The sequence below is a fragment of the Gasterosteus aculeatus genome, chromosome 17 (assembly GCF_964276395.1).
Source record: "Gasterosteus aculeatus chromosome 17, fGasAcu3.hap1.1, whole genome shotgun sequence".
NCBI classification, from domain to species: Eukaryota; Metazoa; Chordata; class Actinopteri; order Perciformes; family Gasterosteidae; genus Gasterosteus; species Gasterosteus aculeatus.
The window spans coordinates 4028037-4045416 of NC_135705.1; the positions used below are offsets into that span (position 1 = coordinate 4028037).

The 17380-nt window shown below is 40.9% G+C and overlaps 1 protein-coding gene across 2 annotated transcripts; it reads left to right on the plus strand.

Moving 5' to 3' along the window:
* The first annotated feature begins 1887 nt into the window (after positions 1 to 1887).
* LOC120835796 (immunoglobulin-like and fibronectin type III domain-containing protein 1) lies at positions 1888 to 15591 on the plus strand. Of its 2 annotated transcripts, XM_040205020.2 has the most exons (24): positions 2031 to 2166; positions 5141 to 5231; positions 5862 to 5888; positions 6357 to 6479; positions 6679 to 6818; positions 7584 to 7683; positions 7802 to 7883; positions 7982 to 8174; positions 8256 to 8369; positions 8593 to 8761; positions 8889 to 9161; positions 9250 to 9456; positions 9824 to 9868; positions 10841 to 10956; positions 11154 to 11295; positions 11389 to 11682; positions 11852 to 12154; positions 12410 to 12589; positions 12682 to 12810; positions 12916 to 12995; positions 13172 to 13364; positions 13977 to 14273; positions 14950 to 15276; positions 15376 to 15591. In XM_040205020.2, the coding sequence occupies exons 2-24, from the start codon at positions 5186 to 5188 to the stop codon at positions 15378 to 15380; spliced, it is 3585 nt and encodes a 1194-aa protein (XP_040060954.2). In that variant the 5' UTR covers positions 2031 to 2166; positions 5141 to 5185; the 3' UTR covers positions 15381 to 15591. The 2 variants fall into 2 exon arrangements, with proteins under 2 accessions (XP_077949083.1, XP_040060954.2); XM_078092957.1 differs by lacking the exon at positions 5862 to 5888 and having other exon boundaries at positions 1888 to 2166.
* The last annotated feature ends 1789 nt before the right edge of the window (positions 15592 to 17380 follow it).

A 17380-nucleotide genomic window follows, 5' to 3' on the forward strand; every position in this document is an offset into this window, starting at 1 on the left:
TGAAGGTATTCCAACCTAACATCTTTGAAATAGTTCTGTCTGGCACAAAGTGTCAGACCAACAGACCTTCATCTGCGTGGTTCAGAACAAATTAACACAATAAATGTGTCCTGGTCACACATCCTGTTATCCAAAATGTCGATGTCTCTGCGTATGGTATGTTTGGCCAACAATCACCTATTCTTCACATTGCAACACCAAGTGCTTGCCTCAAAAAATATTTGTATGTATTTTTAACATATAAGATCCCAATCCCAATCATTTTGGGCTAAGCTTATCCAGTATTTCACCATTAAGTAACTTCAATCCTATTTAGCTCACCACAAATGCTTGTCAAAGAGTGAGATATAGATACTTGTTTCTCTGCCTTTTGTGCGCTGCATCAGCAGCCACCTGTCGCATGGCTTCAAATGACTCTTTGACTGCCTGCATGTGTTTGCAATGTTTTTAGAGCATATTGCACGTCTATTATGGAAAGTCATAAAAGACACAAATGTCAAGTGCATGACTAACCCGGCGAACAACTGTTCATCTTCCTGTGTTAAGTCTTGGGACACAACAAAATGACCATTAGCCACACGGCATCCTGTTATTTTCCATGCAATAACTGGCCAACACACATCAACAACAAACAACACAGCGCTGTGCTTCGTGATGTCATTTCTTTTGCACAGTAGAATTCTCAGCACCTGACCTTGTGCAATAAATGCCTTCAAGCACATCAAGCCTCTTATATCAGCCGCCGGAGAAAAGTCGCAGTTCCCGTGCCACACATCCGCTTTAACTACACTGCTTGAAATATCTACGCACACAAAATCCTGCTCAAACAGAGCACAGCTTTGCTGTTACTAGGACCACAATAACCGTGTCGTGGTTTAAAGAATCTTAACAACTTCTCACATGTAAGTCAATACCCTCAAGGTTATTAGTGGGTATTTCAGATATAAAGTAGTAGTCGAAAAGCCTTTTTCAACAAAACTTTTTCTTGAGATGGAGCTCTGATTCAAGGAAGCCAAAATGATCAGTGCACAATTGCATCATTTTTATTCAGATTATTGAGTAGATAGAGTAGACTGATAGATTATTGCAGATAATTGCAGCTCTATGGTTAGGAAACCTCCCCAAAAATGTAAATATGATAATAATACTGTCACAGTAAACATAAAACAATGCACATGCATGTATTATGAGACAGAGGAGTACCTCTAGGTGCATTGGAGGAATCCGGTGGGATGAAGATGAAAAATGAGAAGAGCCTTCTGTGTGCTCCGTCGTGACTGAAGTCAACATGCTGAATTAATTAAAAAAGTCGCTGACACAGTCAGACTAATGGCGCTGTGGGGCACACAGCGGGGCAACAGCACGGTTCAAAACATCCAACAGTACAGCAATACTTTGAGCACAGGAATGTGTACTTGCCCACATAGAATGTTGCAATATAAAATATGGGAAATAAAAAAATGGGAAAAGTGTGTGTCTGAGTTTATTTATTAAAATTCAATTAGTGAGGGCATCGGGACACCAGCCAACAGGATACCAGCCAACACTAAACAGTCCATTCAAAAGATTAATTGGTTTGATTCCATTTTTTGAAGGAAGTATGCATCATTTAAAGCACTCCTGAGGAATGGTACACAGACTTGCTGTACTTTTTAACATACTTCTGTCCTCAGACCACTCAAAGTGCTTTAACACTACATGTCATCCTCCACACTCGCTTATATACACCAGCATGCATGGTGCCATCTGCCCGTCAGGACTTTCCAACCACTCACACCCGTTTATGTGCAGCCACCTAATCAGGTCATCCTGCGTAGACACATTGGAGGGGATCGAACCGCCGATTTTCTCATTGAAGGGGCGACCCCGGCCTCCCCGCTGAGCCCCAGTCGCCCCAAGAGGTCACACGTTAGTCAGAAGAAGCCAGAGTCACGGCCGTCCCGCCGGGATGCTTCCCCCCTCCCCCTTGCTGGTGGGTGATGATTTATGCCAAAAACAAAAAAGCAATCCCCTTTCTTGGCAGGCGCATTCTCCCGACAAGGTGGGAGCTTGTCTCTGAGTCATTGGCACCCCTGTAAGCATTTAATAGCTTAAAGACCAGCGAGGCAACACTCAAATATCAGACTGGGATAGAGCCTCACTCAAGAGGATCACAGGCGCACTGAGGTAAGTTCTTCTTCCATCCTTCATACCACACCACTACTGGTGGAAGTGTTAAATATTCAGCCTTGGCTCCAGTCGACAATGAACTAATCGCGGGGGCCGATTCACTCGGGAGTCCAAAGAGAACGTTGCGTTAATGTGGGAAAAAAGCTTTTGCCAAGAAACATAAACACAAGGGAGCTGCCATGTTTCAGTGCTGTGGTATGTGCAGTGCAGCATTTTAGTTTAGATTTAAAAGCATGACGAAATGACTTCAACATGTTGCTTTTTGAGAGGTTCTGCACATGTGTACTTGTGTGTACACCTCCCATAGTGTGAGTTGCTTCTTACCTCACTTGTAAGGTGAAAAAAACACTGCAGTGTTTTTTTGACAACTTGGCAAACAAAAAGAGTGTTGTAATATTCATATAGCTCTATCCATGCTTTGCATCACAGACAGACTGTGGCTGAGGCAAAGACAGATCTGGTGTAATAACCCAAATACAACCTGCCACTCTCAGATATTGCAAACGGCAAGCATCAACATCAACCCCATGGATAGTCATATGCCTTTCGACATGCCCTCAGTAATATCGAATATCTCTCCGACTTCTGATAATAAAATTAGAAGAGCACTGTTTGGTGAAAAAAAAAGGTTCAGTAGCAGGCGACGTGTAGTCATGAGAACCGCTTGAGAAAGAGGTTTAAGGAGGTATATAAATCTCTCTCTCTCTATTTATATATATAGAGTTATGTGCAGATTTTCACCCCATAAGACTCATAATGTCAGGAGTGATTTATGTGCATATTAAGACGTTCGAGACGGGATGTTCACAGTTTAATGTGTCATATCGTGTGACGATGACGATACATTCTCTCATCGCACATGATGGTCCGTCGACACCCAAGAATATCACGCCACTATATTGGGTGGTGCTGGACCTCGACAATTACTGTACACGAGAGGTCAAACTTCTCAGGGATTACGGTTCAACGTGACAACGTTTTGAACCTCGTGTAAATACTCATTCAGGGTCACTTTTAATAAAATGCTTAATTTCCACCTAATAAAACATATGCCTCTTTTTCAATTAAATAGTTAAATAGTTTTGGTGGAACTGAACAAAAGTACCAGGAAATGACTCCTATTCCGTGACCATCGAACAAAGATGTAGGTTTAAGTTCAGGGTTCAGTTAGTTAGTTTAGTTTAGTGGCACCTCAGCTGCAGAAGCAGATCAGCATTACTATCGGCAGCACATGGGGGGGAAGTCAGTTGGTCAGTCTGTCATTCAGCTGCTCGGTGGCTGCATCTATCTGTTCTATTCAACTTGAAGTACAAGCAGGGGGCCGCCTTTGGGTCTGATAAGTGAAGCCAATGCGTACTACCCTTTAATTTGCAATTTATTTATTTATTTTTTACTTATGGCCACCGGGGAAAAACTCCTCCAGTTGCAAAAAAAAGTAAAGTGGTGGTGTGTCTTGATTTACTACCTCAGTAAACACGGTAAACATACGTCTGTGGCCTCAATCACTAGTTTCAACTGTTCTCCCTAGCCTGATGTAAATGTTGTGAATTACAGTCCCATTCAGAGTAAAATAGACATTTCAGCAGTGAGTGCGAGTCAGGTCAAGACCCTCGTGTGATTGCAAATTCTGGTTGGCAAAACAGCGAGAGCGCAAAAACAGGCAATAACCAAAACACACACATATATATAAAACAAAGACCAGACAGCCTCAGCAATGTGTCATTCTTTAACAAATTGATGTCTCGCAATTCCTTTTATGAATGCACATTCACATTCAAACAGTTGCAAATGTTTGTAGTGAGGGGTTAATCACACCAGTGGGTGATTGTTTTCTATCTTTTCTATCTATCGAGTGAACATGAGCGAATGACACCAAAGCTTTAAACCAAAGGTCTAACAAATGACCAGACGGCAGAACAACAGACAACAGAAAATATGCTGTAGCTCCACTCACTGCTCTGCATGTTGTCACAGTATTATTACCATTTCTAATATGTATACCTCCTCTGTAGTTATGGCGAGGTCAACTAGATAATTGCTTGCCAAAGAAAAGAATCGGATTTTTCTTCTGCAAAGGTTTTTTCCTCTATTTACTTCTCCATTACCTGTTTTTAGAAGGTATATTATATTGACTGACTCTCTAATGTCAATAGGATTGTCTAGACAGGCAGGCTGCTCTAAAAGCAAATATTTTACCATTTTACTAGCTTAATTTTATTTACGTGTAAATACCACGTCTGTAAATCAAATTAAGCGATTAGCATCACTTGTCCATTACAATAATGTTCTGTCTGTGTATTTGAGGGAAGTGACATCATCAGCGTCATTCTAAGTTTAGAAAACGTGTTGGTAAAGATCGCAATGTACTAGCAGAGATCAATGCACTGACTGGATCTGATGGATCATGAAAAATGTTCACACTAATTATAACATCACGCCTGCCTGCAAAGGCTTAACGTGACAAACATGTAAAACCTGCTAAAAAAAATGACATGAAAAGGAAATAGAAACTCCTGTTTTAATTTGAAGAGGCTTTTTAACTGAAAATGTGTTAATTCTCAGCATTCAGAAATCAGATGTGTGGCAGACACCCACAGACGATCATCTTTTGAGTTTTAATATAGTTATTCATCGCCAAAGGTGATGTTTGGAGAAAGCTTTCTTTGAGAAAGAGGAAAACAGCCAAGCGACAGGACATTTTTGAGCATAACTTGCTTTTAATTTTGTTTCATTTTTAATGTATGTGGCTTATCTTCGAAGAGGCTTAATCAAGAATAATTAACAGATATTTAACGCATCCTTCTCAAAGGGGTTTGCAATTGGCGCGTTCCCTTTATCTCAGCAAACTTAAGGATAACTACGCACTTAGTCAAATGAAGGAAGAGTCTAGGTCAAACCAAATCAAATTAATACAAGGGGAACATTTGTCCCAGCTCTTGTCATTTAAATTGCCTTCCATTCTCTTTTGCAGCTGCTGAAATTCTGCTGAATCCATCAAGGAATCAAAGGATTCAAGATGTTTAGAAGAACAAAAGTGATTGATGGGACAGCCACTGGACAAGGTACGCACTCAACTCTGATCTCCTTTTCTACAGAAGGAACGACATCACATTTACCTTTTTTATTTTTCTTCTAAACTCTACAGAGCTATTAGAAAAACTGGCCTGACTAGTGACTTCTCCCTGACACACTGACAAAGAAATAAGATGACACATTTCCAAACTAAGTCTAACAGAAATGATAGAATGAGGTTGGCAAGAAGATCCATTTAGGAATAAATCTTCATGAAATTTAGTTAATAACTAAGAACTATACCTCAAATGGGGAAATACTCATATAAAAGCTACATCTTACCTACAGCTGCCTTTCCCAGTGGTGCTATTCAAAACCAGGCTTACTCTACTCAGCAAGTTGTCCATCAGCAACCATTTTCAGATTTTACATTGTGCACATAGTCTGTCAAAGATCAAGAAGAGCTCATTAGGTGGCTTCAGATATGAAGCAGACTAACACTGCGTAGTGATGAGCAGATGAACTTTGATGCTCCACTAAATCTGAAAATAAGAATAATATATCCATGTTAATATCTATCACACATCTCACTGTCCCTCAGTTTCAATATTTGGATCCTGAGTCAAATGTTAAAACCGTGCTGACGTGCTGTATATGCTCTTTAACGTGTGCCTCATCAGATCCTGCGGCAGAAAATGTTAGAGAAGGTAGGTTTAGCGTACCACAGAGAACCCGCCTTCGGCCATAATTTTTATCCTTCCTGGCTGCTCACAAAGGCATGACGAACTGATTTGCAATTGATGTATTAATACACTGTACAGCGTGCATGTGATTTGTGCACAGATATGTAGGTGCATCACTACATATCTGATCTCAGGTTAAATGTTTGGTATAGATTGCAAAGGAGAAAAAAAAAACAGGATACAGGGTAGAGTTATTGAAAGTGTAAATGTTGGGAATATGTGACAGAAGCGAGACTTTGACGCCAAAGCCACAAACAGTAACCCGATAGAGTGAGTAACATCAAACATTCTAATACACCATGTACTAGAATGTATTTCCGCATGGTCTATGAGGGTGATGAGCTGATTACAACAACAGACTTTGATGGTCGTGTTTTCCCCATTCTCTTCTCTGCGTGTGGTCACTGACATTTATTCTTTCAATGCCGACAGTGGGGATAAAGAAAAAGTCCAGTGTCCCCGGGGTGATGATTACGCAGTATATTGAGGAGCTGCCAGAAGGAAAGAGCCATCCAGACTTCACCCGCAAGCCCATTGCTCTAACCATCCAAGAGGGTACGTCTAATAGTGTGCAAAAAAATAAATGTGATCATTAGTATGGTCTATACCAAATAGTCTATGCAGGAATTCCCAATATTCTGCATAATTGATTAGATCCGTGACTTTTGTGCAATGGGCCAGTGGGAGCAGCTGTACTTTCATTAGACAAACTGTGTCCACTGTGAGATGATCTCATCTTTCCTTCTTTTTACAGGCAAATTTGCTTTTTTTAAAGCGATTGTCATTGGAGACCCCCAGCCGACCGTTACATGGGACAGAAACAACGGAGACGTCTCTGACACGTCGAGATATCAGACTAAATACGATCCCAATACCAATGAGCACACATTTGAGGCAAGCGAAAAGAGGCTACCAAATAGTATTGAGGTTTTACAGCAACATGCTGATTTAAGGGAATGACAAAAAGGGCAAATAGAAAATAGAAATAGATTGATTCACAGAGGAGGAGGTTGGGGGAAAAAGTAATTTCCTAATATCAATGTCTTTCAGCCTTACAATCCATTGGTTAACTTTGCCAATTACTTTTTCTGCAAAAGGTCAGTTACATAAAATGGATTAAACACGTCCCTCAACATATCCAGTCAATGCAAATTAAAAAGGCAAGCAGTTACACATTAATAAGAGGCCATCTACCAATCAAGCAGAGTGCAAGGGCACGAAATTGTGTTTGAGTCAAATTGATCTATCAAGGGAAATATGTCACATTAGTTTATGCATTATATCACTATTCATTGGATGCTATATAGCAGTCATTCCTCAACGGGGGTAATATCTGCATTGGGGGTACAGGGAAATAGTTCATTCATTTAGAAAAAAGTGTAATTATGATTTGGTAAAAAGGATGTATCCACTAATCCAATGAGCTGGCTATAATAAGCTGAACTGTGAGTTTTAACATTGTAATATGAAGTGATAGAGTCATTTTAGCTTTCCAAAGGAATCGGGTGACAAGATACAGCCCCTTTAACTTCCATTTAATTAAAAAAAATGAAAATTCAACCATGTGTGGGTGCATGACACGAGACTAAACATGTTTAAAATAAAATATAGTTAACACCCGCTGGGTCTATTTCACTGAGCATGTTTCATATCTTCCAGATGCCGAATGTCATGCCAGATCAGGCAGATACCTATAAATGCTTTGCCAAAAACGAATACGGACAGGCCATAGTCACAGTAGTTCTAAACGTGATTGCAGGTAAGCTGCTTGCATTTTAAGTGGCATCACCCAGAGTCATCTGATACAGCATGAAGACTTCAAATCAACTTCATATCGAGTTCCTTTTAATAACGTGAGTGCCTTGTTCTGCTTGCAGTTGGTTTCAAAAAGAACAAAGCCCAGCCAGAACCGGCTGAGGCCCCCGGTGGGAATTTTAAGTCTGTGCTGAAAAGGAGAAGGTGGGGTTGCGTTACAAGTGCGGACGGCTCGTGTGTGTGTTCCAAAAATGTGCCGTCGTCCTTCCAACTAAGTGCTCCTTTTTTGTTAAAATTTCCAGTAAGATCCTACCAGCGTCTGAGCAACCTGAGAGAAAAGAGGGAGAGATCGATCCTAAATTTTGGGAGATCCTAATCAGCTCTGATAAAAAAGACTACGAGAGCATCTGTGCAGAGTTTGGAGTGACTGACTTCCGTTGGATGCTGAAGACACTTAATGAAATGAAGAAAGAAAGGGAGGAAGAACAAGCTGAGGTTGGCATTGTCATTATTGAAAAGTAAAAAATATATATTATTATGTAACAACACTCATGTCTTCTTCCATTTTTCTCCTAGTTTGTCAGCAGCCTGTCCAACTTGAGACACATACGAGTCAATTCAGATAATACTGCATCCTTTGAGCTCGACATGGACCTCATAGAACCGAGCACCTCTTTATACCTGTACAAGGTTAGTGTGATAACTCTCATAGTAACCCACTACGGATGAGGAAGTTGGACAAACAAATGAACAGATGATCCTCTGGGCCTGCTTATTATTCATGCATCAAATTTACCTGAGCGACAGCTCGATTTGAACTCAAGTGGAATTTTGTCGGCTGTTTTCTTGCAGCAATATTTTGCAGGCACAATTTGGAATGTACCAGAAGTAATTTATGCTATTATCCCCGCAGGATGGTGTAATGGTTCCATATACAAAAGAGCTGGGAGATTCAATGAAGCACAGTCTTAAACTAGTGGGGAAAAAGTATATTTTCAGCGTGAGGGACCTCATGCCGGACGATGCCGGACTGTACCAGCTGGATGTAGGGGATGTGAATGTGTTTTCCACTGATTTTAAAGGTAAGTAAGTCACCCTGACACACACACAAAACATTATTATTCCCAATGTGTTTGATCATTTTTTTTACATTTATTTATGCAAATATAACAAGCTGTAATCTAAAATGCACTGGTTCTCCCTTTTCAGTCCCCCCGGTGGACTTCTTGGTGAAAATTCAGGAAGTGAAAGCAACGGAGAGAGAAGATGCTGTTTTCGAGTGTGTCCTGTCTAATCCCTTCTCCAAGATTCTGTGGTTTGGCAAGAATTTACCTCTGGAACAAGGAGATAAATATGATATCCAGGTTTCAGAAGACAAGCTCATTCACAAACTGGTGGTCAAAGACTGCTTGATTGTAGACAAAGGAATTTATTCTGCCTGTGCAGGAATAAAATCTTGCAATGCCTGGCTTGTTGTTGAAGGTAGGATATTATACTCCACCGCAACACTGATCTACTGTATGCCGGATTAATTTTGACCAATTATTGGTAAATCTTTCTTCCAATTTAGCTGATAAAGATGCACAAAAGGGCAAAAAAGCAGCAAGGAAAACCACAAGGGCAGGAGGATCTGGGATGGACCTGCAGAAGGTCGCCCAAGAGCAGCAAACAAAATTAGCAAAGGACAGAGAAGAAAGGAAAGAACAGATTAAAGCTGCATCAGTTGCACCACCTCCTGCACCCACTGCGGCTGAACCAGAGGCGACGAAAGAGCTAAGTAAGAACGCAGACCACAGCAGGGTTTGTTTTAATTCACAAACGAGGCAGCGGCATTGGACGCTTCTTTTTCTTTTTTACTCGAGGCTACTTGGAATGTGATAACCAAAATGTAACATTAACATCAATGTCGTGTTTGTGATCACTTTGTTACTTCTTTTAAATCTTAATAGCAACATTTGAACTTATGCAATAATGTTGCCATAAGCAGCAACAACATCATTTATTAACTTCAAGTAATTTGCAATGGACTGGGAGAAGGTTGCTAATTAAAACATTTGATAAAGAAAACAGTTGCATTTACATGAATTACTTGGTGAGGTATTTTGTTGGTTTTGCAACCACTAACTAGTTTTAATGGTTATTAGGCGATGTGAGCGAACCAGCAGCAGTCGTGGAGGTAGCAACCGCTGGTAAGAAACTCTGCATTTTTCAAAGCACGCTGTCATTCATGAGATCTTTATGATTATTTTCCACTATTGAAAATGCAGACACCTATTTAAGTGTATATGAATATAAATCTCATTCTGCAGAGATTTTAAATGTACCTGATCCATGTCAGTGTTGTGCCTGGTTTGATGTTATTGCTGCAATCGCTTTAGTGTCTATGTGCAGACTGGTTGGAACGGTTGTTAATAGAGCAATACAAAAAACAATATGCTAAATATTTAGGTCGGGTGCAGGAGTCCGGTCTCATCGATAACAATAGTCTGTAAATAATCTGTGCCAATTAATCCGTTTTATTTCCACCCTCCAACACTCCTGTTTTGAAAGAAGAGACAAAATTAGTATAGCAGATTTTTCCTTAATTTCATTTCATGGCTGTAAATTCAAAAATGGGAATATTATTGGACCGCAAAGCAGCATAATTCACAATGAAATTACATTAAGCGTAGCGGCGGTGACACGCGGCGCCCGGGAAGCTTTGAGAGCAACTGCAGTTTTCATTAAAAAGTTTTTGAAAACGGTTCGAACTTGCTCGTGTCGTGTTGATAAAGATTTGTGAACTAACTTCTGTTTCTGTTCCATGTTCGCTGCCTGTTAATGGGTTTGCTGTCATTACACAGTAACTTTATCATAAAATAGTATTTCAACTGCTTATTTGCAAAGATTTTACTGAGAAACAAATTTAGCTTATGGATGTTGTTTAAGTTTTAGACTATTTACAGAGTTGAAGAATTAAAGCAATAACTATTCACCAAGGTAGAGACAATTAAAACATTAATCACCTGATGTCCTTCATATCGATGACGAGTAAAGATTAAAAAGCACATGTGCAGGTATGAGATTTAGTCCTCTTTACTTACATAATCTGCAGTCATTAATTGTAAGATGCTGCACATGAAGGTACAAAGTGGTGACTCATTTTATTTCATGTTGCCCAGAGCCTCGAATTACCGGAAAACTTTCCGATATTTGTGTTCTTCGTGGAAATCCAGCCGAGTTAACGGTAGAGATGAGCATGGACTGCAGCGGCACCTGGTTTAAAGACGGAGAGCCGGTAAGGCAGTTCACACTTCAGATGATTCTCATTCAGAGTAAAAGGGAAAATATTTCTGTCATTTTCTGGTCTAGAAATGACAAATAAAAAATGAACCAATAGTCTTGTATCTTTAGAGGGGGATTATTGTTGTTTTGCCAAATAGTGATGCAACAGACACAAATGTAATCTTCTCCCTTTCACAATTAATTTGCCAGTTAAACTCGGGTGCTGGGGTCACCACGACCAAGTCTGGAACCCGTCACAAGCTGAGAATTCAAAGCTGCAAAGACGATGACTCTGGAGTCTATCGTTTTGTATCGGGAGATCAGAGCACACAAGCAAAGGTCACCGTCGGAGGTATAATTTACTCCCCTCTGTTGTGGAACACATTAAATGCCACAACACTCTCTGTGCATTACACTGGAAAAAAATACACTTTGTGTCTCACAGGTGCACCCGAATTTGACCCGGACGACCTCTACAAGTTCTCCAAGCCTGTGATCATACGAGTTGGCCAGAACGCTGCTTTCAAGATGCCCTTTCCTCCTCAGGGGAATTTGGAGGTCCGTTGGTTCAGGGACGGCACCGAGATCAAAGACGGAGGGGGAGTTAAGATCGCGAGGGAGCCCAATCACAGCCGGCTGCTGCTCAGAGACTGCCTGCGGACGGACGCCGGGGAAATAAAGATCCAACTCAAAAACCCATTCGGGGCTATGGAGGCCACATCTAGGCTTATTGTGCTCGGTAGGAAAAAGAAAAGTTGGAAATAGTCAGGAATCTACGTTTAGATCGCCAGCATTGGTTTACCACATGCAATCAGAGCCACGCTCAAACATAAACACAACCATCCACCTTTTGAAGCATCACTTTTACACAAGCACACTGGAAATGTAACTCGGTGTTTTTGTGACAGATCGGCCGGGTCCTCCCGAGGGTCCAGTGGAGACTGTTGAAACAACCTCGTCTTTAATTGAGATCAAATGGAGCCCTCCCAAAGACGACGGCGGCTCCGCTGTCACCAACTACATCATAGAACGGCAACAGGCAGGACAAGCTCTGTGGACCAAACTTGGGGACGTCTCGGCTGACAAGACCTCCATCAGAGACAGGAATGTGACTCACGGGAAGAAATATAGCTACCGGATCTGTGCACAAAACCCAGAGGGCCTCAGTGACGCGCTGGAGACGGCTGATAGCATTATGGCAGGCATAATGAGTAAGAAAAAAGAGCCCTATTGCATTCCTCTGCAAATCCCATGTTAATCTTCCTCAGGTGGTAATAAATGAAAATGCTTCTGGGTAGTTTTGTGATTGTTTCAAAGAGAAGAAAATACCTTATATCGTTGCTGTAAATGTTGCTTTATCTCCTGCAATGATATTATATGGATGACGTTGATTTATTCCATGTCTGTGATCACGTCTCATCTATTAATAATTAGATCTCTCAATCAGATTATTTGTCATTTCTTAGTCCTCTCCGGTCCACCTGGAGCCCCCGCTGTGGTGAGTGCCTCCAAAACCTGCATCAACTTGACTTGGACCCCCCCAGAGGACGACAGAGGAGTACCGATCATCGGTTACCAACTGGAGAAACGGAAGAAGGACACAAACCTTTGGATTGCCCTGAATGCACTCAATGAACCGATTGAAGGTTTGTGAGAATACAAAGACTATAGTCTTTTAAATTGAAGGTAAAATTTGCTTATTTTTCCATCATGTATTTCTGCTGAAAATCCTTTTCAGACGTGAAATATGCAGTTAAAGAGGTCACGGAGGGAGCAGAGTACGAGTTCAGGGTTTCAGCTATTAATGAGTCCGGCGCAGGAGATCCGAGCCCTCCCTCTGCAATGGCGTGTGCAAAGAACCCCAACAGTAAGCAATTAACTTCCTCCATCGTGCATATTAATAATTCAACTTTGTTATCGCGAGCAATGTTCGCCGCCCGTCTGCATTCATGTTGTGTGTGTTTTCCACCAGTGAGACCTTGTTTTAAAGACCCAGAGGACTTCATTGTTGTCAGAGCAGGAAATTCAGCGCGTGTCAAAGTTTGCTATGAGGTATTCATATAATTAATATAAGCCGAGGCATTCTTCCATGGTCAGTCAAGTCAGGGCGTTTGACTTTTTATTTCCCCCCTCTGCCCCCTGTCATATTCTTAAGTGATGAGTTTACTACCGTGCCGGATGCGTAAGCCTCACGCGGTCTCTAATCTATCCCGTATTGATACCTCCAGGGCGAACCGCCACCTCAGATCACTTGGCTGAAGGACGATGAGCCAATATCCCCGTGGATTAATGTCATCAATACAGAGGGAACGTCTCAGCTTGTTATCCCCTCATCAAAGCGCTCAGATTCAGCCATCTACACTATTAAAGCCAAAAACTCCATGGGTGAGGCTTCATTCGACATTGAGGTCAGAGTCACAGGTAAGTACAAACTGTAACATATTAGGATGAGAACAGGGATTTTTACTATTTTTTTTTTACTAAAGTTATTAACTTAAAACTACTTTGACTTGAACAAAGATACTTAATAAAACATCCTACTTCTTTGAAAAATATTACATAGTTAGAATTTGAAAGCTGTAAAGTTCTGTGTAGAATACGCAATTTGGTTTGACAATCTTCTCCTTTGGATTAAGAGTTAATTGGAATTCACTTAATTGCTCGAATTGTGTTCCACGGGCCGGAGGAGATCATCATTAATATCGACACTTGACAGTATTATTGTGGTATTTCTATCCAATTAAATACCAATGACACACCAATGCATTGGCAACCGAATGTCAAATAGTTAACGCTTAACTTTTAATGGAATGAGAAACATAATACTCTGTAACATGCACTAATAGGATGATTAACTTGCAATTGTAATCCTCAACAAATCCCACAGAGGATTGAAAGGCCCCTTGAATGCGGTAAAGGTTCAAAGCAACCACAGTGCAAGGAAATGAAGGAAAATAGAAGGGGAAATGGGACATCTGTTGAGTAATTTGACCTCTCTAGCACGTTGTGCATCGCATTGGATTTTGTTTCTAGACGAACCCAAAGCTCCAGGGCCGGTGGAGCTGGAGCAATCAGTCACCGGCAAAGTGGTGGTATCCTGGGCTCCTTCTCCGGACCAGGAGCTCGACGACCGCCTTTACTACGTGGTGTCTCAACGCGACTCCGCCACCAGGTCGTGGAAGAACGTGGCAGACCGCCTCTTCGCTAACACGCACACAGTCAACAACATCCTCCCTGGGGTTCAGTACCATTTCCGGATCTTTGCCAAGAATGATATGGGCCTCTCAGATCCATCGCAGTCCCCTACATGGGGTGCGAACAGCAACAGAGGTGGGTTATTGATTTAAATTCAATCTGTTTGTTCAAATGTTCTGTGCTAAAAAAAAAAAAGTTAAATCATCATGTCCAATAACATCCAATAACAACACACAGAGCTTATCGGTTTCAAGCAGCTATGATTTCGATGTGTAATAGCTGATGCCGATGACAAGGCCTTGACATTAACGCTTTTATTTTTTATTTGGGTGAAATGTTTTACTTGTCCGATAGCAAAGTTGTCCCTATCTGCGATGGAAAATGTAGGCTTAATAAACATCTAATTGGAAGTACGCTTTATTAATGCAAACTATGCAATAGACATTCCGATCCCTAATAAGTAGTTTATTTCCCCCGGGCAAGTGGTCAATCGATAATACTGGTACCCTGGTGATGGTTGAATATTCCAGTTTCTGTTTGTTTGGAGATGCTAGACACATCCATTGAAAAAAAACAACTCTCCAGACTCCTAAACATTCACAACTATGCTAACATAGTGAGCATGTTCGCATGGTCACCAAGAGCCTTTTGCTGTGTAGATGTGAACCTAGATGCCTCTGAGCGAAATGATACCGTTTGCAGAGCTGGGTAATACAAGCCAATGTCTGACATATTTCTGGATCCTTGTTAGATACGGTTTTAATGTGACCCACATGACATTTCACTCCTTGATTTTATTTTCCCTATCAAGTTCCAATACCTTCAAAAGGACTTAAATCATCAGGGGTCAGCTTTGAGAGGCCTCCGTCCATCTTGGTGCCTCTGAAGGTCCACGCGCCGCCTAAAGGTTACCAACTGTACATGACCTGCGCTGTCCGCGGATGCCCCACGCCCACCGTGTCCTGGTACCTGGACGACGTCTGCATCAACTTCGACAAGGACTACTACATCACCAACTCATTCGGCGTGTGCTCCATCTACATCCTCAGAGTGCGGTCCAAAGACAGCGGCGTCTATAAAGTGGTTGCGGTCAACTCTTTTGGCCAGGCGCAGTGTTCTACCAAGCTCGCTGTTAGAGGTAGGAGTTCACTTCAGAATTAGCGATACTTTCAGAATGATCCGTTGAGGTTCCTGCTTGTAATGATTATTTTTCTCTGTTTTTTTTTGTTGCCAACAGATTGAAATGAAGATATTGAGCAGCCTCTCTTCATTCTGGATAATGAGGAAAGGAAATTGTTTTTGCGTCACTACATAGACAATGAATTCATTGTAAATGTGACAATTTACAATTGTTAACCCATCATCAGAAATAATACCACAAGTGACATGAAACTCTGAAATTGCAAAGATGTAAATCTTTTGTGGCAACTCCAATAAAACAAGAAACTGACAAGTGTGTAACTTTATTTTTTTGTCCCTGGATTATCCCTTTATCAATAACGTCATGCGTATATATCTTCACTACTCAAAAACAAGCTCTGTGGCTGTCAACAAGCAACAGTTATTTCCAGCATGTGTTTGCACATGTCCCCAATATCTGAGCCCACAACATCATTAAGTGCTTGTCAACAAGAGTGCACATTTTCATTGCATTTCCATATATATATATATATATATATATATATATATATATATATATCAACCTTAGCATCCCAGTAAATTGTCTGTAACAAGATCCTCAACCTTAAATAACTCAATTCTATTTCTACAAGCAAATAACGGCTACAGCACAAGCTTTCAGGGACTGAACCGTTTATCAAAAGACACTCATTCATACATTAATTCAGGTTATATAATTACGAAGCCATTCAGACAAAGGCAACACAAATAAAGGCCGATTGTGACAACTATCAAATTAAATTAAATAAAAAATAAACACATACAGCAAACATTGCTATTGTACCATTTTGCATTATATTGCTCTTATGAGTGCGTTATTCCACCCACTGATATGCAATAGCAATATAATGCAAAATGTACTCATATAATATTTAGTGCAGATTGTGATGTCCTTACCTTGTTTCCCGGAGGCGACATTTCTGTTTATTCTCCATAAGGTTCATCAGGCTCTTCTGTCTCTTTCATGGGGGGTTACTACTCAAACCGTCTTGGCTAATTCACGCTGGTCGAACCTCTGACAACGTGAACCCCGAAGCCGGCTCAGTGCAACAAGTCCATCGCACCAGAACACCACAAACGAGCATCTTTTTATAAAGCTTCCCGAGGTCGAGGGGTGACTCGGTGAATAACGCGGGCACGCTGCGAAGATTCCAGCTTATGGGAAGGGCCAATTCATTTATATTAACCAGCGATTATTTTACCAAATAAAGTGTCTTGGGTTAATGTTTATTGGTCAATAAAGTCAATATTACAGTGATCCTCTTACAGGATACTTTGTGAAGCCGCCTGGGAAAAGCTTTTGGTCGGCGGCATTGAGTCTTTGATGGACATAATTGATCCATAAATCATGAAGCCTTAACCATCAACCCCTAAGGGGGTTTTATACTGTCACCAGTAATGGTAGAAATCTGTTGACTGGATGGAACCAAGATTGAATGAACAGTCATGACGTATTTCCAGGGCAAACTGCAAAGTGATCGCTTTAATAGGGATGGGTAAGACGAACCTGCAACCTCAACCAATACGGGTTTTCAGCAACTACATTTCATCCATGTATGGCGTTTGATGCACCCAGAACGTTTATAGAGCGAACAAAAAGGCGTGTCACCTCTTTTTTTGGGACAGGGAGAAGAGTTCAAAAGCTGAAGACAAAAAGCGGAACGTAGACGAAGAAGAACTGAACGTAAGTACGATTCTTTTTTTTGGGGCCAAGTTTGTTGTGTCAATCATTTTCATGCCATTAATATCCAGACCAAACGCAACGACAGCTTCTTAGATGGTGCATCTTCTTGCAGGATGGATTATCTAAATATTGCATAACAGAAAGGCAGCTTTGGTTTTGAAAGAAAACAGAAAACCTTCATGTTAAATCTGACATGAGACAGTGAGTTTTTTGTGCATCTTTTCAAAAAGATAACCAGAAGGATTGGTTGATCATCGATAAACACCAGATATTGTTCAAAATAATTGATCATGCTGCTGCAAAAAGCTATTCACCCCAATGAAAGGAAAAATCAGATTAACATTTTTTTATGTTTTTTTTTAATAGTGACCTGCAGACA